The 22,629-nt window shown below is 41.6% G+C and overlaps 1 protein-coding gene across 1 annotated transcript in view; it reads right to left on the bottom strand.

Moving 5' to 3' along the window:
* PPP3R1 (protein phosphatase 3 regulatory subunit B, alpha) overlaps positions 1-22,241 on the bottom strand; it is a 63,796-nt gene extending 41,555 nt beyond the window's left edge. Inside the window, exon 1 of the mRNA XM_070379354.1 lies at positions 21,712-22,241. Within this exon, the coding sequence (XP_070235455.1) occupies positions 21,712-21,714 (3 nt within the window). The 5' untranslated portion in view covers positions 21,715-22,241. The remainder of the gene's footprint in view (positions 1-21,711) is intronic.
* Between the last annotated feature and the right edge of the window lie 388 nt (positions 22,242-22,629).

Here is a 22,629-nt window from a genome sequence, read left to right as displayed (position 1 = left end):
ATTTTATATATGGTGCATGTTGCCATGCTACTATCTCCATTCATTCCACTCCTTCCTCACCTCTCCAAGTCCCACTTTGTTTTCTATGTTTGCATCTCCACTGCTCCCCAGCAAATAGGCTCATCAGTACCATCTTTCTAGATGCCATATACATATGTTAATATATATTTTGCTCTTTCTGACTTACTTCACTCTGTAAAATAGGCTCTAGGTTCCTCTACCTCATTAAAACTGACTCAAATTGTTCCTTTTTATGACTGAGAAATATTCCATTGTATATATGTACCACAGCTTCTTTGTCCATTCATCTTTCAATGGATATCTAAGTTGCTTCCATGTCCTAGCTACTGTAAATAGTGCTGCAATGAAAACTGGAGTACATGTGTCTTTTTCAATTATGGTTTCCTTCAGGGTATAGGGTTTCCTTGGTAGCTCAGATGGTAAAGCATCTGCCTGCAATGAGGAGACCTTGGTTGGGAAGATACCCTGGAGAAGAAAATGGCAACCTATTCCTGTACTCTTGCCTGGAAAATCCCATGGACAGAGGAACCTCGTAGGCTACAGTCCATGGGGTTGCAAAAAGTCGGACATAACTGAGCAACTTCACTTTCACTTTTCTTTCTTTCAGGGTATATGCCTAGTAGTGGGATTGCTGGGTCATATGAGATTTACTCCTACTTTTTTAAGGAATCTCTCTCCACACTGTCTTCCATAGCGACTGTTACCAATTTACATTTCCACCAACAGTGCACAAGGGCTCTCTTTTCTCCACACACCCTCCCCAGCATCTATTGCTTGTGGATTTTTTGATGTGTGTGAGGGGATATCTCATTGTAGTTGTGATTTGCATTTCTCTAATAGTGAGTGATGTTGAGCATCTTCCCATGTGTGTATTAGTCATCCGTATCTTTGGAGAGATGTTTGTATAGGTCTTCTGTCCATTTTCTGATTCGGTTGTTTGTTTTTCTGGTATTGAGTTGCATGAGCTGCTTGTGAATTTTGGATATTAATCCTTCGACAGTCATTCTATTTGCTATTATTTTTTCCCATTCTGAGCATTGTCTTTTCACCTCGTTTATAGTTTCCTTTGCTGTGCAAAAGCTTAATTAGGTCCCACTTGTTTATTTTGGTCATTATTTCCATTACTCTAAGAGGTGGGTCAAAGAGGATCTTGCTGTGATTCATGTCATGCAGTGTTCTGCCTATGTTTTCCTCCAAGAATTTTATAGTTTCTGGTCTTATATTTAGGTCTTTAATCCATTTTATCTTTGTGTATGGTGTTAAGGAGTGTTCTGATTTCATTCTTTTACATGTAGCTGTCCAGTTTTCCCAGAACCACTTACTGAAGAGACTATCTTTTCCCCATTGTATATTCTTGCCACTTTTGTCAAACAGAAGGTACCCATGGGTGTATGGGTTTAGCTCTGGGCTTTCTATCTTGTTCCATTGGTTTATATTTCTGTTTTTGTGCCACTACCATACTGTCTTGATGACATTTTAGTATAGTCTGAAGTCAGGAAAATTGATTACTCCAGTTCCATTCTTCTTTCTCAAGACTGCTTTGACTATTCAGGGTCTTTTGAATTTCCATAAGAACTGTGAATTTTTTGTTCTAGGTCTGTGAAAAATGCCATAATGGGAATTTCTAAGAGCTACTCTAACAACTTTCAAATACACAACACAGTATTAACTACAGTCACCACGCTGTACATTTCCATGACTAATTTCTTTTATAACTGGAAGTTTATAGCTTTTGACACCTTTACCCATTTCCCCCACCTACCATCCCTTGCCTCTGACAAACACTAACTGTTAATCTGTTATGTGTAAGCTTGGCTTTGGGGTTTTGTTTCTGTTTCTAGGCTTCTACATGTAAGTGAGATCATAGGGAATTTGTTTTGCTCTGACTTATTTCAATTAGCAAAATGCCCTCAAAGTCTGCCCATACTGCTGCAAATGGCAAGACATTCTTCTTTTTTATGGCTAATATTACATCATATATGCAAATATATATACCACAATTTCTCTTAACCATCCATCCATCCATGGACACTTAGGCTGCTGCATGACTTAACTACTGTAAATGCTGCAATGGATGGGGATGTATGTATCTTTCTGAGAAAGCTTTTTTCATTTCTTTTGAATAAATAACCCAAAGTGGGATTGCTGGATCATATAGTTAGTTTTATTTTTAATTTTTTAAGGAACCGCCATACTTTTTTCCAAAGTGGCTATACCAATTTACATTCCTCCAAACAGTGCACAAGGATTCCTTTTTCTCTGTATCTCTGTCAACATCTGTTGTCTCGTTTATGTTTATATATATGTGTGTATATATATACATACATATACACATATATTAGTCATTCTAACAGGTGTGAGAACCGTATCTCGTCACTTTGATATGTGTTTCCCTGATGATCAGTGATGAACATCTTTCCATGTACCTGCTGGCCATCTGTATGTCTCCTTTGGAGAAATGTTTGTTTAGATTCTCTGTCGAATTTTCAGTCAGACTGTTTTTATTCAATTGAGCTATATGAGTTCTTTATATATTTTGGATATTAACTCAAGATACATAATTTGAAAATATTTTCTTCTGTTTGGTACGTCTCTTTTTCATTTTGCTGATGGTTTCCTTTGCTATGCAGAAGCTTTTTAGCAGTCCCAACTTGTTTATTTTTGTTGCCTTTGCTTCCAGTGTCATATCCAAAAAAATCAAAGCCAAGATGCATGTCAAGGAGCTTATTCCCTGTGTTTTCTTCTAGAAGTGTTATGGTTTCAGGCCTTATGTTCAAGTCTTTAAACAACTGAGTCAATTTTTGTGTATGGTGTAAAACAGTGTTCAGTTTTCCCAGCACCACTGAAGAGTCTATCCTTTCCCCAGTTTTATATTCTTGGCTTTTCTATCATAAATTAACTCACCAAAGATGCATAGGTTTATTTCTGGGCTCATTATTATGTTCCACTGATCTGTGTCTGGCTTTATGCCATCATCACATTGTTTTGATTATTAAAGTTTTGTGAAGGTTTTTTGTTTGGCTGGTTGGACATTTGGGGTTTTTTTGGTCGCACCTTGTGGCATGTAGGATCTCAGTTTCCTGACCAGGAACTGAACCTGTGACCTCTGTGTTGGGAGCACAAAGTCTTAACCACTGGGCAACTGAGGAAGTCCCAAGGATTTCTTTTTAACAATAGCTTTATTGAGATAAAATTAACAAATCACATAATTCAACTAAAGCATATAATTAATTCAGTGGTTTTTAGCACAATGACAGCAGTGTAGACATTACCACAATTAACTTTGGAGCATTTTCATCACCCTAAAAAGAAAGTCTATATCCACTGGTAGTCCTCCCATCTCCCAGCTTCACCCCAGCCATAAACAACCACTAATGTATAACTTTCTGTTTCTACATACTTGCCTATTCTGTATCCAGAATACGTATCAGTAGAATCATAGAATAAGTATTCCTTTGTAATTTTTTTTTTTTCCACTTAGCAGATATTTTCTAGATTCATTCATGGTTAAGAAAAAATTTCTTTTTACTGACAAATAATGCTTTGTTGTATGTATATACCAGATTTTATTTATTTATCCATTCTTCAGTTAATGGACATGCAGATTATTCCCATTTGGGGGGTTACTATAAATAAGGCTGTTACAAACTTTAGTAAATGTTTTTCATTTAATGTCTTATGAGTATATACTTAGGAATGGAATTACCAAGTCTTACAGTTGCTCTCCGGAGAAAGGAATGGCTACCCACTCCAGTATTCTTGCTTGGAGACTTCCATGCACAGAACAGTCTGGTAAGCTACAGTCCATGGAGTCGCAAAGAGTCAGACACAACTGAGCTACTCACATTGACACTCATGTGCGTGTGCGCGCGCGCACACACACACACACACGTAACCCTATGTTAAACACTCTGAAGAACTATTTTCTAGGGCAGGTACAACATTTATAACCCCACCAGCAATGTTATGAGGGTTCCAATTTCTCCACATCTTCAACACACACCTGGTCTTTTTTATTATAGCCATGCTAGTGGGGTGTTAAGTGGTATCTCTCTGTGGTTTTGATTTGCATTGCCCTAATTAAAAGACGCTTACTCCGTGGAAGAAAAGTTATGACCAACCTAGACAGCATATTGAAAAGCAGAGACATTACTTTGCCAACAAAGGTCCGTCTAGTCAAGGCTATGGTTTTTCCAGGGGTCATGTATGGATGTGAGAGTTTGACTGTGAAGAAAGCTGAGCGCTGAATAATTGATGCTTTTGAACTGTGGTGTTGGAGAAGACTCTTGAGAGTCCCTTGGACTGCAAGGAGATCCAACCAGTCCATTCTGAAGGAGATCAGCCCTGGGATTTCTTTGGAAGGAATGATGCTAAAGCTGAAACTCCAGTACTTTGGCCACCTCATGCGAAGAGTTGACTCATTGGAAAAGACTCTGATGCTAGGAGGGATTGAGGGCAGGAGGAGAAGGGGACGACAGAGGGTGAAATGGCTGGATGGCATCACTGACTCGATGGACGTGAGTCTGAGTGAACTCTGGGAGTTGGTGATGGACAGGGAGGCCTGGCGTGCTGTGATTCATGGGGTTGCAAAGAGTCGGACATGACTGAGCAACTGAACTGAACTGAATGACTAATGATGTTGCACATCTTTTCATGTGCTTATGGGACATCTGTTTATATTCTCTGGAAAAATTTCAATTCAGATCCTTTGCCCATTTTTTAGTTAGGCTGTTTTTTTATTGTTTAGTTACAAGAACTTGTTATAAATTCTAGGTAGAAATATGGGGTCTATGGTTTTGGTTATGGAAAACTAGGTACAGAAAATATTTATGTTAAGAGGCTGACAATACTGGGTGACAGTTATATATCGGTGAGGGAAAAGATACAGTATACTATCAGAAGCCAGGTATAATTCTCACTACCAAAATTCCCATCAAAAATCTGTGACTTCTGTTCAGAGTAGCAAATAAAATATTGATGAGGTTGTTTTTAAGACTATAAGGCCTATCCCCTGGTCATGTAAAGTAATCTAGCCAGCTAGTAAAAACTCAGCTGCCTGAGTAAGGAATCTGGTCTTTTTCTGGTATGTAAGAAACATGAAAAACACAAGGAGACCTAAGAAAGAACCCTGCTGTGAAACGTGCAAGTTTTTCCTCCCTAATAGAAAGACACTTGAAGTGTTACCTGCTCTTCTTCAGTCAGATAGCAGTATCTAAAATTATGACAGCCCTCTCCTGACATGCAGAGCTTTAAAGTACACTGGACCTATGTCTCTGGTGAAACTGATGAAGACTGTTGAACTACTCTGTAACTCTGACTCTGGGCTTCTTATTCTGTGAAATAAAACATTCCTTATTAGTTGGGAGGGTCTTGTTACTTGTATTTCAAAACATTCTGATACATTTTCTACTTTGTCCATAAGCAAATTAACTGGACAGAGCTATTACAAAAATAAGGATGAAGTAATTATGAAATCTCTGGTTCCTCTGCCTTTTCTAAAACCAGCTTGAACATCTGGAAGTTCACAGTTCACATATTGCTGAAGCCTGGCTTGGAGACTTTTGAGCATTACTTTAACTAGTGTGTGAGATGAATGCAACTGTGTGGTAGTTTGAGCATTCTTTGGCATTGCCTTTCTTTGGGATTGGAATGAAAACTGACCTTTTCCAGTCCGGTGGCAACTGCTAATTTCCTAGTTTGCTGGCATATTGAGTGCAACACTTACACAGCATCATCTTCCAAGATTTGAGATAGCTCAACTGGAATTCCATCACCTCCACTAGCTTTGTTCGTAGTGATGCTTTCTAAGGCCCACCTGACTTCACATTCCAGGATGTCTGGCTCTAGGTGAGTGATCACACCATCGTGATTATCTGCGTCGTGAAGATCTTTTTTGCATAGTTCTTCTGTGTATTCTTGTCACCTCTTCTTAATATCTTCTGCTTCTGTTGGGTCCCTACCATCTCTGTCCTTTATTGAGCCCATCTTTGCATGAAATGTTCCCTTGGTATCTCTGATATTCTTGATGAGATCTCTAGTATTTCCCATTCTGTTTTTTTCCTCTATTTCTTTGCATGGATCATTGAAAAAGCAAGAGAGTTCCAGAAAAACATCTATTTCTGCTTTATTAATTATGCCAAAGCCTTTGTGTGGATCACAATAAACTGTGGAAAATTCTGAAAGAGATGGAATACCAGACCACCTGACCTGCCTCTTGAGAAACCTATATGCAGGTCAGGAAGCAACAGTTAGAACTGGACATGGAACAACAGACTGGTTCCAAATAGGAAAAGGAGTACATCAAGGCTATACATTGTCACCCTGCTTATTTAACTTCTATGCAGAGTACATCATGAGAAATGCTGGGCTGGAGGAAGCACAAGCTGGAATCAAGATTGCCAGGAGAAATATCAATAACCTCAGATATGCAGATGACACCACCCTTATGGCAGAAAGTGAAGAGGAACTAAAAAGCCTCTTGATGAAAGTGAAAGAGGAGAGTGAAAAAGTCGGCTTAAAGCTCAACATTCAGAAAACTAAGATCATGACATCTGGTCTCATCACTTCATGGCAAATAGATGGGGAAACAGTGGAAACAGTGTCAGACTTTATTTTTCTGGGCTCCAAAATCACTGCAGATGGTGACTGTAGCCATGAAATTAAAAGACACTTACTCCTTGGAAGGAAAGTTATGAGCAACCTAAACAGCATATTAAAAAGCAGAGACATTACTTTGTCAACAAAGGTCCATCTAGTCAAGGCTATGGTTTTTCCAGTGGTCATGTATGGATGTGAGAGTTGGATGTGAGCGCAGAAGAATTGATGCTTTTGAACTGTGGTGTTGGAGAAGACTCTTGAGAGTCCCTTGGACTGTAAGGAGATCCAACCAGTCCATCTTAAAGGAGATCAGTCCTGGGTGTTCATTGGTAGGACTGATGCTAAAGCTGAAACTCCAGTACTTTGGCCACCTGATGCGAAGAGCTGACTCATTTGAAAACACCCTGATGCTGGCAAAGATTGAGGGCAGGAGGAGAAGGGGCCGACAGAGGATGAGATGGTTGGATGGCATCACCGACTCAATGCACACGGGTTTGAGTGGACTCTGGGCGCTGGTGGTGATGGACAGGGAGGCCTGGCGTGCTGTGGTTCATGGGGTCGCAAAGAGTCGGACACGACTGAGCGACTGAACTAAATTATGAAATCTAGACCTCCCTAGAATGTTACATACTAGTTTTCAGAAGTTTGATTTTTAAAGCTGTGAACAGTACTTTGCACTGTATCAAGCATCCTAGGTGACTTCCTTACCCAATACCCACCAGAACTCTAAATCAAGCAATCCTGAGGCCACTTTACAGATGTATATTTCTCCAGTATAGGTCTTCCAATTCTACAGCCGACATACCACATCACAGTATGTCTCATAGTATCAAATAAAATACACTAAAAACAACATAACTGATAAACCATAATGGACAAAGTAAAGAATGTCTGTGAGTATAACTGAGTCCCTGTGCCACACAGCACAGAGGGGTACAACGCTGTAAATCAACTATACGTACAAAAAAAAAGCAATACAGTCAACAACAAAATGATTACAGTATTCTTTCAGCACTTAAATAATTACTTGACATGATACAACTCTATTAGATGAGTAATGTGACTAAAATGAATTTTTAGAATGTCCAAAGAGCTGCTATATGTTGTTTAAACTGGGCAAGCAGAGCGACTAGAGAAGTCCAGCACTTTCTAATGGCTCTACTGAAGTACTTACACTGTATTAAAATCTTCCCTCTACACGCCTGGGTCAATTTATGCTGTAAAGTCTTTGGGGCTATATATTTTTTTTCCTGTCATCTCTGCACCTACCACTATACTTGACATTTCAACATATGTAGTAGGTGAAGATAGATGTTTGCTAAATTAAGAAATTAAAGACCTAAGAGTCGCAGTTCCTCTTTACCAGTTGTTCTAGAAAATGTTAAGGTAAATCAGTTTAGGTCAACAAAACTAAACATTATTTATAAATTTTGAATGTTATTTATTTGTGAAAGAATATTCTTACTGTTTAACAAATGACATGTAACTGACACTTTACTCAGATATGTAAAAAGAACCTTAAAGAATAAAATAATCCTGTAACTTTTAGAATCAACAGCAGTTTCCACTTTGGTAGCTTTCCAACTGTGCCTAACCCCTTGTGTTTTCTAACTGTTTATTCACAGGACTTTCCAAGACCCCCCCCATGGCCCAAGATAGATGTAACTCATTCAGTTGCACGTCTGCTGGCTTCCCAAGTACCTACCTGCCCACCCAGCATTAGCATTTATATTCCAGGAGCATACCACAAAGGCAACTGGCTAAACAGAGATGAATAAAAATGCATCCCCCCCGCCCTAGAGATTTCACAGCACTTAAGAGTGAGGCAATGAAACACAATGAAATATGGGATGTAGTATAATGAAAGTTACTTACAAACGGCCATTAATTACCTTGAGGAGTTGGGAAATGCAACTGGAATAGGATCCTGAAGTTTGCCAGAGAAAGCAAATGAAAGGACACCGCAGATGGAATAAATGTATATACAAAGGCACCAACAGGTGAAAAATGAGGCATTTAAGAACCAAGAAGTTTGACTTGGTTACAGCATAAGCCTGGCTAGAAACAAGGATCAGAACATAAGTGCCACGCAAAAGAGTTTAAATGTTGAATTCTGGAAGACGTGGCACTGACTTTTAAATAAGGTAGTAACACTAGATGTCTTTTTCAGAAGACAAACTCCAGTGGTAGTATGGAAGACAGAATGAAGAACCTAGACGCAAAAAGAGCAAAGAAAGCATCAAACAGGCTACAGAAATAGTCCAGGTAAGAAATAAATGGAACTGCAATGATGCCAGAAGCATAGGGATAAGGTTGATTCAGAAGATATTTTGGGATCTAAATGACAGGATACATTTACTATAACATGATACTTATGTTCCTGAAAAATCTTCATGGTCTAAAAACTACACCTTAAAACAAAGATACAATCAATCACAGTTTAAAAATAACATGGCTTAAGGAAAACAGCTGGAAGCAAGACACTCAAAATCGGGGCAACTCTAACCAGACTACTAACAAAACCAACAAGAATCCTAATAAAAAAATTAACACAGTTAAAGATGTGCTAAATAACTAACAAGCATGGCACTAAAAGTAGGCTCAAAGTACAGGAGTGCTTCCAGAACCTGCCAGACACCAAAACCTGCATATGCTCAAGTTCCGGAGTTCAGCCCTCTGCAGATGCTATTCAACCGACCCCCGCTCTTGCAGTACTGTATTTATTGAAAAAAATTTGCGTGTAAATAGACATACCAAGTTCAAATCCATGTTGTTCAAGGGTCAACTGTAATAGAAAAAAGTGTAAAAGGTATCTGAAGCTAAGTTACAGAAACAAAGAAAAAACAATGCACAAAAAACTGGGGCATGGAGAAGAAAACAGCAACCCCACTCCAGTATTCCTGCCTGGCAAAGTCCACAGACAGAGGAGTCGGCCAGGCTGGTGGTCCATGGGGGTTACATGACTGAGCAGCGTGTGCATGAGGGTGGAGGGAGTTAGGTTGATAGCAAAAAATTGGTAGAACTAAAAAAAAAAAAAAAAAAAACTGAGGGAAAGGAAATGTGCAATAAAATCTTCCAACACAGATAAACTGCAAGTATCAGTCCAGAGGAAGAATGCAGTGTATGGACAGAGTATACAGAACTCTTTGCTTAGCACAATGCTGCTTTCAGCTATGTTAACTGTATTTTAGATTCAGGGGCCACTACTGATGGCAGGAAGCATTAACATGCTGGGAAAACAGTCCATTTTCCTTTTTATGGATAGTACGTGAGCCAGTCTGGAATGCCCCAGAAGTCCCTCGAGTGAGTGACTGAGTTGCCCATCCCCAAACCACATCAGGTGATGTTCCTGTGTCACGCTTTCTTAGTACAGACCGTAACAGATGACTGCTTAAGACTTAGGTAGCAGTGAAAAGTGAAAATGAAAGTCGCTCAGTCGTGTCCTACTCTCTGCGACCCCACAGACTGTACAACCTGCAAGGCTCCTCTGTACATGGAATTCTCCAGGCCACAATACTGGAGTGGGTGGGGATCTTCTCAACCTAGGGATCGAACCCAGGCCTCCTGTACCAAAGATGGATTCTTTACCATATGAGCCACCAGGGAAGCCCAAGAACATGGGAATGGCTAGCCTATCCCTTTTCCAGGGGATTTTCCAGACCCAGGAATTGAACCAGGGTCCCCTGCATTGCAGGCAGATTCTTTACCAGCTGAATAAAAGGTATACCAGGTTTCCAGAAAGGAGCAAATGGACAGATACTGTTTCCATTAAGAAAAATTAAGGAATAATGAAGCATAAATATGAAGATAATATAATGAATGGGGTTTTAGTTACGTTGAGTTTAAGGTGTTTTACAGACATCCTCATTTAGTATACATCCAGTAAGCAATTATGGACTAGAGAAGAAGAGAATAATGTGGGCCAAAAATATGAATCATCAGTACATAGAAGATGGTGAAACTCTGAGAATAAATAAAGAATTCATGAACTCACTCAATTTACTCACTCAACAAGTATTTACTGAATTCCTATAGTATGTAGGAGCCTAGGCTGGCAGTGATTTCCAGACTCTCTAGGGTCACCTGTCTCTCAGGTGTTTATTCCCACTTTACACACATACTAAACAAGGCCTACAGAGTTTATGGCATTTGTTCAACGTCAAACAACTAGAATTCTCAACTAGAATGTGGCCACCTGATGCAATACTTTGGCCACCTGCTATCAAGATCCAACTCACTAGAAAAGACCCGGATGCTGTGAAAGACTGAGGCAGAAGAGGGCAACAGAGGACAAGATGGTTGGATGGCATCACCAACTCAACAGACATCAGTTTGAGCAAGCTCCAGGAGATGGTGAAGGACACAGAAGCCTGGCACGCTGCAGTCCATGGGGTCGCAAAGAGTCGGACACGACTGAGCAACTTAACAACTTAGCTAGAAAATGGCAGAACCAGAGTCCACAGTCAAATCTTTTCAACCCCCAATCTCATGTAGATAATTAGAAGATTACTGGCAACATAGTAATTTTCAGTGACATGTAGATGCATAATCATTCTAGACCAGCACTATCGAATAGGCATTTATGCAATGATGAAAATCTGCACCAATATCTGCACCAATACTGTAACCACAAGCTACAAGCAGCCACTGGGCACTTAGAGACATTATGACAAAAGAACTGAATTTACAATTTTATTTCATTAAAAATTTTTTAAATAGCCACATGTAGCTAGCAGCTACTGAACTGGACATCACAGATCTAGACTGCAGTAGACTGAAAAAACAAGAAAATGAGCAAATAAAGTAAGTCAAAAGAATGATGGTCAAGAGTGACAGCTAGATACTGAAGGCAGACCTGAAGTATACCTGTACATTCATAAATTCACTATTTGAGAAAGATTATTAAGAGCTAGTTTATAATTCATGAAATTCTATTTGTTAGGAAAATAGATGCAACATAAACACACATTAAACCACAGGTTTCCCTTATTACCTATTAGCATTGGTTTTACCTGACATTCTAGTTTTTATTAAAAATTGTGTTATAAGCAAATAACAGTACAGGCTGCAGCATACTGCCTGCCTGTAACACAGGATGCATGTGGTGCTGCACGCAGGAGGATATGAACGAAAACTCACCCTGAAAACTATAGACAGTAAGGAAAAGTTCATAAAAGTGCTAACAGACAGCTCTAATAATGCCAATGGTAAAGGTTGCACTCTTTTTGTAGGTAGTTGTGCTTCACACTCTCATCCCTAGGTTTAAAACTGCATACCTAATTCTAAAATACAAGTAAAAACACACAAGTTAAAAAACAATTCTCTGTAATTGTTCACAAAAGTCAAGAGACCTGGCCAGCGCACAGATGAGCTTAATAACGCTCCTGGAATACAAGTCAAAGTGCTATCTTCTTTACAGAAATGCTTCTAGGATGGCAGTGGGGCTACCACATGACCCTGCTGTCAATACTGGTAAGAAAGAGCTTTAACTAACAGAACAGAACTCTGAGAAAGTAACCTGTAAGAACCTATGACTTGTTGTACCTGTGCTAAATTTTAAAGGATTTCCTATAGAAATCGTCTTAAGTTTTAAACATTTTTTACAGTACACGACTATAAAAACCAAAGACAAATCCAGAAACATTAGTCACATTGCATTTCAAATTTTTATTCCTGCACCAGATCTATATATACATTAACTTTGTGCTGTGTGTTTAGTCGCTGGGTCATGTCCAACTCTTTGCCATCCCATGGACTGCAGACCACCAGGCTCCTCAGTTCGCGTGGATTCTCCAGGCAAGAATACTGGGGTGGGTTACCATGCCCTCCTCCAGGGGATCTTCCCAACCAAGGGACTGAACCCAGGTCTCCCACACCGCAGGCGGATTCTTTACCGTCTGAGTCACCAGGGAAGCCCATACATTAGCTATAATTACTGTCAACCCAAGACCACAAAGGAGGTTTGGGACTCTAAGGAGAAAACTCAGAAAGGGAGAGAGTGAAGATGGACTGCTAAATAAACAGTTTATTTGGAAGGGTAAAAGAGAAAGACATTTAACTTGGCAAGCCTGAAATAAAATGAAAGCTTTCTCCACTACACTTTGAAGATCATTTTCTCTTTTTAATTTAGAAAATGGCTATCGATGTTGTTAACACTTAATAAGATGCTAAGTGGGAAAAATAAATACAAAAAATGTTCTAGTGAAATATTATTTTCCCTAAGAGTAATTTTTATAAGAATACTGTCATAGTTCATGCTGAAGTACCAATCTCAACCATTATGAAATTGCTACCTAACTTAAAGTATGCTGAATTGTTTTGGCTCAATGTTTACATCTCAAATATCACTAAAAACCTTGGAATAAAACTGATTATAATGAGTAAACTAGAGCATGGCATCATTAAAAATCTCTTTAAGTCTCACCTTAATAAGAGCTAAATTACAAAAAAAAATTAATAAATCCACACACTGGCATAGCTTTAAGAAAGGGACATACACACACAAACACCTTCTAAGAATATACAAGAAACTTAACAATGATCAACACAAGAAGAAGGAATGACCAGGAAAGATTTATTTTCCACTTCATAACTTTCAGTATGGTTTTATGTTTTAAGTAAATGTATTAATAGTGTGTTTAGAACTTTAAAAATGTCTTAAGACTATAATCTACAACTAGATGTTCCCCTTATCACAAAATCTAAAATCAGAAAATAGTTCCTCTTAGAACCAGGTAATTTGATTAGAAGTTACTAACACAAAAACTGACAATAAAGCCCCTGTTTCCTACATGAACTTTCTAGATCTTGGATCCATCTATTATTTAATATTTACCTAATACCCTGTTAACCACCTATCAAATCTTTCAAAATCGAAATTATAATTGTGTCCCTACTCCTCATCCTCAATCCACGCAATTCACCTCAGCATCAGTCTCAACTTCAGCAGAAGATCTTGCCTCATACTATCTCCAGTTGGTGAGATGATTTGGGGGTCACCTGGTTTGAACTCCATTATTAAAACATACCTGTCGTCATGACATACTCGCCTCATCTTCTTTTCTTTCCCTCTCTTTCCATGTCCCTCTTTTCCTTTTATCCATCTTTTTTTCCTACCACTTTTTGGGCTCATTCCATTCAGTTCAGTTCAGTCACTCAGTCGTGTCCAGCTCTTTGCAACCCCATGAACCGCAGCATGCCAGGCCTCCCTGTCCATCACCAGCTCCTGGAGTTCACCCAAACTCATGTCCATTGAGTCAGTGATGCCATCCAACCATCTCATCCTCTGTCGTCCCCTTCTCCTCCTGCCCTCAATCTTTCCCAGCATCAGGGTCTTTTCCAATGAGTCAGCTCTTCACATCAGGTGGCCAAAGTACTGGAGTTTCAGCTTCAACATCAGTCCTTCCAATGAACACCCAGGACTGATCTCCTTTAGGGTGGACTGGTTGGCTCTCATTCCATTAATCATCCTTTTTCTCACAGTTCCCTCTCCTGGCTTTCTTTTAACTCGAAGGAACTATCAAGTATTACCCCAACTCTAAATCACTCAAGGTAACCTTTCTTTGTCCATTTTCCATTAATGGCTCAAAAAGTGAACTGACACTCACTGCCTCAACTCTGTCATCAGGATTTACTCCTTTATTCCACTTATTCATCCACATATTCCTTCTTCAAACACTACTTAATCTCTATCATATATCAAGCATTTGGACTATTAACAATGAAAAGACAAAGACAAGGCCTCTGCATTCTCAGTTTACATTCCTTTGCAATCTTATTTTCATTACCTGGGCTTAACAGAACTTACTGTCTTAAAGATTATAACTTCTATAATAGTTTTCATTTTTAGCTCCCTCTCTCCCATGTTAATGGATGAGAAAAATCTCTCTTACTGTCTAAGGAGACTTATATTCCCTCCTACCTCCCTGGGGCCCTCAAAATATTAAGAATTCCAACTTTTCCCTTTGAATCTTTAACTGCTCCTTCTTTCCTGGTTCATTCCCTTAATCCTAAAAATAAATTCTTCCTCAAACCTAAATTTTCTAACTTTCATCATTTCTCCATAAATCAAGCATTAAGTAAGTCTATTTTCAATCTCATTTATTCCTCAACTCACAGCATCCTCGTTTTCCCTGCCACCAGTACAAAATGTTGTTCTTCTCTAGTACTATTGCCAAAGTCACCAGAACTTGCCGGCTCCCTCCAGAAGACCCTTCTCAGTTCTCCTCTTTCCTGATCTCTGCAAAATCTACACACTGCTGACTCCTTCAAATGTGACATCAATACTCTCATTCTCCAGCTATCTCTCTGGCTTATTTATTCTCAGACAACATTCACAGGTTCACCTGCTATTAAATGCGGGGTTCTTTAGGGTCTGCCCTCATCATTTATTATATGCTTTCTCTGTAGGATTAGGCTGCCCTGGTGGCTCAGCGGTGAAAAATCTGCCTGCCAATGTGGGAGATCCAGGTTCAATCCCTGGGTCGGGAAGAGCCCCTGGAGAAGAAAATGGGAATCCACTCCAGTATTCTTGCACGGGAAATCCCATGGACAGAGGAGTCTGGCGGGCTGCAGTTCATGGGGTCATAAAGAGTCAGACGCAACTTAGCGACTAAACAAACAAAAAGATCTATAGGCTATCATTCAGTTTCATGACTTCAACTGCTACCTAAAACAAATACAAACAACACTCAAATCTTTAATAAAAGCCCAATTCTCTTCTACATCCCAATATAACCAATTATCTGTTAGCCATATCCACCCAGGTGACCCATGACTACTTTAAATTCACTGTGTCCAAAGTAGAAATCATCATCATTCCTCCCAATCTCCTTCTGTTTCTCCTAGACAGAGAATGCACATTTCTAACAAGGTCCCAGATGATGTCCACGCTGCTAGTTCAGGATCCTTATTTTGAGAATCACTGCTCACACATATGCTACCTCTTTCTGCCTCCAGGCTGTCAAGTTCATTCTGCTATCTCCTAGGCCATGGTATCTATGCAGCAGGTACTGTTAATATTTCACAGCACTCTATTCTACTGAACTTAGAATCCTGCAACACAGCATTCTAAGCATTATTTACCAAACGATAAGAGAAGACTAGAGATGAAACAATGGTCATTATAGCAAATTGGAAGTTTCTTTAGTATGCAATAGCATTCTAGTATATCCTTAGAAACAAATCTTAATCAAGTACACAGAGGCTTGATAAACACCACACAGCGGCTGGCACTATTATCTATCCAGTCACCCAAGCCAGAAGCCCCAGCAGGATTCACCCCTGTCCTTCCCCAGAAACTAAGACACCAAGTCATACCTTCTACCCTCTAAACGTGTCTCACACCTGGTCTCGTCCCTCCATCTGCACTGTTACTACATTCTTTGAGGTCCTTATTTCTCACGTGACTGCAGTAACTTTTTAACTGGTCACCATGTCTACTTTCATCTTTCCTATTTTACCCCCAGACCATCAGATTCATCTTTCTAAAAACACGAATGATACAATGTTATTCTCCTACTTAAAAACAATAGCTTCCACAGGCTTTAAGAAAAAAAAAAAAAAACTTAACTCCTGCATGTGTTAAGCAAACCTTTCTATAATCCTGCCTCCAGCTACCTGACCACCCTCTCTCTCCATGCCACCCTAACCAACCCCTTACCTACCAGCCATGCTGAACTTCAGGCCTGGATATTCATACCTCAGTGTCTTTAACCGTAAAGCTTTCTACCTAGAGTGCCTTTTCCACTGGCTAAATGTTCATTCTTAAGACTCAGCTCAGGCACCATCTCTTTTAGGAAGCTTTCTTTGAGTGACATTTATCTCTCCACTCAATCCCCAATAGTTTGGATTACACCTCTTCCCGTGTTTAGTCTTGGCTTGTTCACCCAGTTGATCAAGTTCCCGAAACTACAATTATGCCTTCTGTTTATATAGTCAATGTTAGGAATATTAACAGATACTCAGCTAAAAGTCAAATAAATACATTCCAAGTTGTTCTCTGATTCCTCTGCCTTTTCTAAACCCAGCTTGCACATCTGGAAGTTCTTGATTCAAGTACTGCTGAGGCCTAACTTGAAGGATTTTGAACATAACCTTACCAGCATGGGAAGTGAGCGCAATTGTCTGGTAGTCTGAACATTCTTTAGCACTGCTCTTCTTTAGAACTGGGATGAAAACTGACTTTTTCCAGTCCTGTGGCCACTGGCGGGTTTTCCAAATTTGCTGAGATATAGAGTGCAGCACTTTTAACACCATCATCTTTAATATTTTAAATAGCTCAGCTAGAATTCCATCACTTCCACTAGCATTATTGGTAGTAGTGCTTCATAAGGCCCACTTGACTTCAGGCTCCAGTCCTTCATTGGAAGGACTGATGCTGAAGCTGAAGCTCCAATACTTTGGCTACTTGATGCCAAGAGCCGACTCACTGGATAAGACCCTGATGCTGGGAAAGGTTGAAGGCAGGAGCAGGGCATGACAGAGGATGAGATGATTGTATGGCATCATGGATTCAATGGGCATGAACTTGGGTGAACTCCTGGAGATGGTGAGGGACAAAGAGGCCTGGCATGCTAAAGTCCATGGGGTGGCAAAGAGTCAGACACAACTGAGAGACTGAACAACAACACTGCTCTCTAAATTGTTGTTAAGTCATGTTCAACTCTTCTGTGACCCCATGGACTATAGCCCACCAGGCTCCTCTGTCCATGAGATTTCCCAGGCAAGAATACTGGAGTGGGTTGCCAATTCCTTCTCCAGGGGATCTTCTCAACCCAGGGATTGAACCCTTATCTCCTGCATTAGCAGGCAGATTCTTTACCACTGAACCATTCTCTAAATGGTGGCTCTCAAAATTTAGCATAGATCAGAATTACCCAGAAGGCAATATAAATCTAGACTGCTTGGCCCCACCCCGGAGTTCGCGATTCAGCTGGTTCAGCGTGGGACCTAACAACTTTCCAGATGATGCTGACACAGCTAATACAGGAATCACATCTTGAGTGTCAGTGCTCCAAATATATGCAGTCTCTTCCTCACTCCAGAATTTAAAGTCTTTCCCCAGCTGCATCCATCTCTGCCTACTGCAACCCGAATAATCTTTTTAGACCCAGCCCAACTGTCATCTCCTTCATAAAATGTTCCCTAATCCCACAGAAACTGATCTTGCTCTTTCCTTTATTTGTATCCAGCCTTGCGTACATTATTCATATGGTAATGAATGCTAATTTTTTCCCCATACCTATTGGCAGTTGTCTTCCATTCTCCATTTAAACGAAAGAAGGAAACCTGCCTTAATCATTTTAATATTCTCTACAACCTAGCACAGTAACCAGTGAAGAGCAGATGAAATCTACAAGCATTTGTTGATGTGATGAATCCCTGCTGACTGCCCAGACTCTGAGCCCACAGTCTGAGTCGCTTAATCCTCCTGGCCCAAGCTGACTTCTTACACTGCTCTGTACTTTTTGCTTGCCTGACTACCTATGACAGATGCCTGATCCTCCCACACTTATCTGTCCCTCTTATTGCTGACTGACCCTTAGTCAGCTTCTTTACCTTGTACTCTGAACCTTTTTATTTTTTTAAACAACTATGGGACACAGTAAGTGGAGAAATTTTCTCTTTATGATTGTTTTCAATTTTAATTCTGCTGGTCATAAGGCAGGTTGCTTGCTTTTTTTTTTTTTTTTAAAGTCGCCTTTCTTGGTCAGAGAATCCAAACTAAAATATCCTGTGTACAACCCCAACTGCAGGTATTGCAGACAGCAATAAATATGCTTCGGGCTCTCATCACAGATAGTGGAGATAATTTTAATAAAAAGTTTAGAAAACACAAAAATATAAAAGGTCACTTATGAAATTTAAGGTTGCCCTAAGAAACAAAATTGAAAAGAATAGCTAATTATTTATACAGTATGTTCATATATGTATCCAAAACTAAATCTGTATTACCTATCCCAACCAAAAACCTGGTCATATTTCTGAATTACTCTAAGAACATAGTAAAAACCACCTCTGATAAATGAAAAGTTAACTAGTGCCCTTACAAAGTTTACTCCTTCAAAACATATTCAGAGACTGTTTTCAATTACACCCATCTAAACAAGCAGAGTCGGACGCGACTGAGCAACTTTCACTCACTCAAACAAGCATTCTACTTCATTATTTTATTCTTATTCTATCTACCTCAGCATGTCAGTAACACTGAAGTACTCTATCTAAAACTATACATACCTACCTAAAGAAAAAATTGTGATGGCATTCAGTTATTTCAATAAACAAACATTCATTTATGTAATCACAGAAAACTGATCATTAATGATTCAAGAAAAATTCTTGGGAGCTCAGTACTCACTATTTTATATGGGAGACATGCATAATTTTCAGCCCACTTGCTCAACATTTTAAGACTCAAACAAAGATAATGAAGAGAGGGAAAGATACAACAGGCAAAAAAGAAGTTGGCTACTTTTAAGGTAGCAACTAAAATTAATACCTGTCAAAAGAGCCTTGATCGGTTCATTTCAATCTCTAAGCCTCTGTGCTTTCCCCTTACTTGAATTAATCACTAACTCACAAATTAAAATCTATTAACAAAAATCTAAGGATGTCCATGATACGCAGGAGGAATTACAAAGATTTTCCAAAGACAGTGAAAGTTTTCAGAATTACATGATCAATTAACAAGAAAATGAACCAGATCATTCCCAACTCCTATTTATTTGTTAATCAATACTCCATAAGGCACAATTGAGGTACAGGCTTGACACGTTCGAACCAGCGCTATACTCAGAGGACCAACACAGTCTTCAAAGTCGAGGCGCCACTGTCATGACAAATTATGCCCTGAAATGGTATTGAGAGGACGGCAGAAAAAAGAGCCAAGAGCGAACCAGAAAATAAATACTAAAAAGGAAACTGGAAAGAAGAGGGAAATAATGACCTGGAAGAAAAAAATATCCTATGGGAAGTTGAAAATATTTTTGAAAGATAAAGAAACACTAACTTTCAAGAACATACATTTAAAAGCTAAAAGAGGATTTCCCAAATTCTGACTGTAGTTCAAGAAAAAAAAAAGGGGGTGGGGGTGGGGAGAGGGGAGAGGATGCACCACAGAGGGGAAAAGAACTATTTGGAAGTCAGATCATTCTCCTATACACTACATAAACAAGACTAGGTCTTTGTTCCTCAAAACGTATCCTTTATAAATCCAGGTTAAAAAAACACTGGACAAAGATCTTCAAGATCTGGACCCTCGGGTAAAATACGTCTATAAGGAAGCTGTATTAAAGCACTAAAACACAATTCATAACTCCAAAAGATTATGCCAAAAAAAAAAAAAAAAGAGAGAGAGACTGTACTATGAATGGCTCTGATATAACTTGTTTTTGTAGCACTCTGGAAAAACCTAAGTTTTGACTTTTGAAGGCCAAAATCGTCTCGAAGCTGCCTCCCAAGTTGGCAAGGAAAAACCTCCTCCACATATCAAAATCACTAATCATTTCTTAAGTCTGCTCCTAATCTGAATTTTAAGGACACTAATAGGTGCACTTGGGGCTTCCCAGATGGCTCAGTGGTTTAAAAAAAAAAAAAAAAATCCGCCTGCCAATGCAGAAGACGAGGGTTCGATCCCTAGATTGGGAAGATTCTCCTGGCAAAGGGAATGGCAACCCCACTCCAGTATCCTTGCCCTGAAAAATCCCATGAACAGAGGAGCCTGGTGGGCTATAATCCATGAGGTCGCAGAGTCCGACACGACTGAACACATACACAGTAGGTGCATTTAATCATTTGTTCTATTTTTTTAAATAAAAGCTGACTTACTTGACTACGGTCACTTTCTCCCCCCACAATCACACTAAACTGATCTCGAGTTGCACGCAGTCCACAGAATTTCTCTCTTCACTCACCCACCACGCTATTTTGAAATACTTAAATTCTACATACAAGGTGAAATACAATACAATTAAAAGCTGCAAGACATTACTCAACGCCTAGCAATCAGTCGGAATAATCTTCGGACAACTGTTCAAAAACTTTTAGAAATAGCCTAACGACCAAATCACCTGTTCGGATATCTGATCTAGATGAAAAAGCACTGCAAACTTTTTCTACTCTGCATGCAATTCTTGATTACAAAGAGAAAACTCCACGGGCTAGCCGGAGCTAGAGAACCGGTAGGGTAACAGGCTAAAAGGGCGTCGGTGATTTCTTGGCTACAGTGACATAGGCGGGAGACACACCCCTAGCGTCGGTCGGAAACACTACAGCAGTGAGTTCTACCTAGGGATTAATGTGAGGGTAAGGAAAGACAAATTTAAATCGCCATGATTCAAAAACAACCACCGGAGAGACTTACGAAGGTAACAAAGAAAACGAAAAACCCTTGGCAGTCAGTAAGCACTAAAAACAAGTATCCCCGTTTATCACAGTCCGAGCTACACTGGGCTCATGAATCTACACCTTGGACCTTTCCGGTTCGCCACTGCAGAGAAAAAACCAGCAGCGAAGAAGGAAAAAAAAAAAAAGCCTCGTAAGGTTGCAAACGGCAGTGAAATAAACACTAACGGGAGAGGGGGGAAGTAAGTGGCAAGATTCCTGCCAAGACTCGCTGCTTCAAAATAGAGTGGGAGTGGGAGAGAGCGCGGCCCTGGAGAGAAAGTGGGTCTTATATAAAGAGCCATTCTCCACCTATGATTGCCGTAGGATTCCGAAATCTCCCCGAACTTGAGAGTGAGTCTGAAGCTGAGAGGGGGGCTCCACGTGGAGCCGGAGAGAGGGAAAGCGGGCCGATCTGGGGACAGTCCCGGGCGGACGGCCGGGGTGGCTGGGGGTCGAGGCCCCGGCGGAATCCCAGGGGCAAGGGGGGGAGGGGGCGGAGGGGCGCCCCGCGGAGGCCCGGGGGCGGGCGCGGGGGCCCCGCCGGGCTGTCAATCTGCCGCCCGTCGCCCCCGGGCCGCTGGGGCTTTCTCGGGTCTCTCGAATTTTCCACCGGGGGAAGCCGCCCGGGGGAGTCGGGGCTCGCCCCCGCCCCTGCCCCTGGAAGCGGCGGGCGGGGAGCGATGGTGCGTGGGGAAGCCGAGAGCTCACCATTTTGCTTGGCGGTCGGCGGCTCGCTCGCACAGAGAAGAGTGTCGGCGCTCTGACGGTCTCCCGCAGGAAGCAGCGGCGGCGGCAGTGGCGGCGGCGGCGGCGGCCCAGCTACGCTCGGCTGGGGCGGCTGCGGCCCTCGGGACGCCCGCGGGGGAAGGGGGGGTGCAGGCTGGGGGAGGGCAAGCGGCGCCGCGGGGAGCGCGCCGGCCGGGGTGACTGGACACGCGGGAGCTGGCGGGGAGAAGAGAAATTAAGGTCGAGATTCAGAGACGGAGAGCGCGGGAGGAGACTCGGCGAGAAGTGGAGACAGAGCAGGGAGGGAGGCGGGGGAGAAGGGGGCCAAGCGGCTCGGGGGCTGCAGCCTCGCACTCGTGCTCGCGCCCGCACCAGAGCCGTGACGGACTCACTGCAGTGGCTCGCACTGACCCGCAACCTCAAGGCACGAAAAAGGGGGAGGGCAGGAGAGGGAGGGGAAAGCGGAGCGCAGCGGAGCGCAGCGGCGCGCGGGGCGGAGGGCGGGGGCGCGCGCGGAGCCGGCGGCGGGGGCGGGGCTTCCGCGAGCGCCGCACATCCGGGAACCCGCGCACCCGCTCGGCGGCGGCCGCGCGGCGCTCTGTCGAGCTCTGGTTGGGGAGCGCGGAGCGCGCCGGCCGCCGCTGCGTGCAGGGCGGGGGGAGCGCGGGGGCGGGGGCGCGGACGTCAGTGACGTCGCGTGGTGGAGCCCTTCCTGTCATGTGGCTGGAGGCGGGCGGGGTGGAGGGTTGAAGAGGGGGAGGCTGAGCCGAGAGAGGGAAACGAGGAAATACGAGGGTTCCCTGTGAGGGAGGAAGTGCGAGGGGTGCGTGAGCCTGGGCAGAGGGAGCCTTGGGCCCGGGAGTGAAAACTCGTAGGAGAGGAGAAACAGATGAGCGGCCT

Source organism: Bos mutus, chromosome 11 (assembly GCF_027580195.1).
Source record: "Bos mutus isolate GX-2022 chromosome 11, NWIPB_WYAK_1.1, whole genome shotgun sequence".
Classification (NCBI taxonomy): domain Eukaryota; kingdom Metazoa; phylum Chordata; class Mammalia; order Artiodactyla; family Bovidae; genus Bos; species Bos mutus.
Note: the sequence above shows the minus strand (reverse complement) of the source record. Positions and strands in the feature narration are given on the sequence as shown.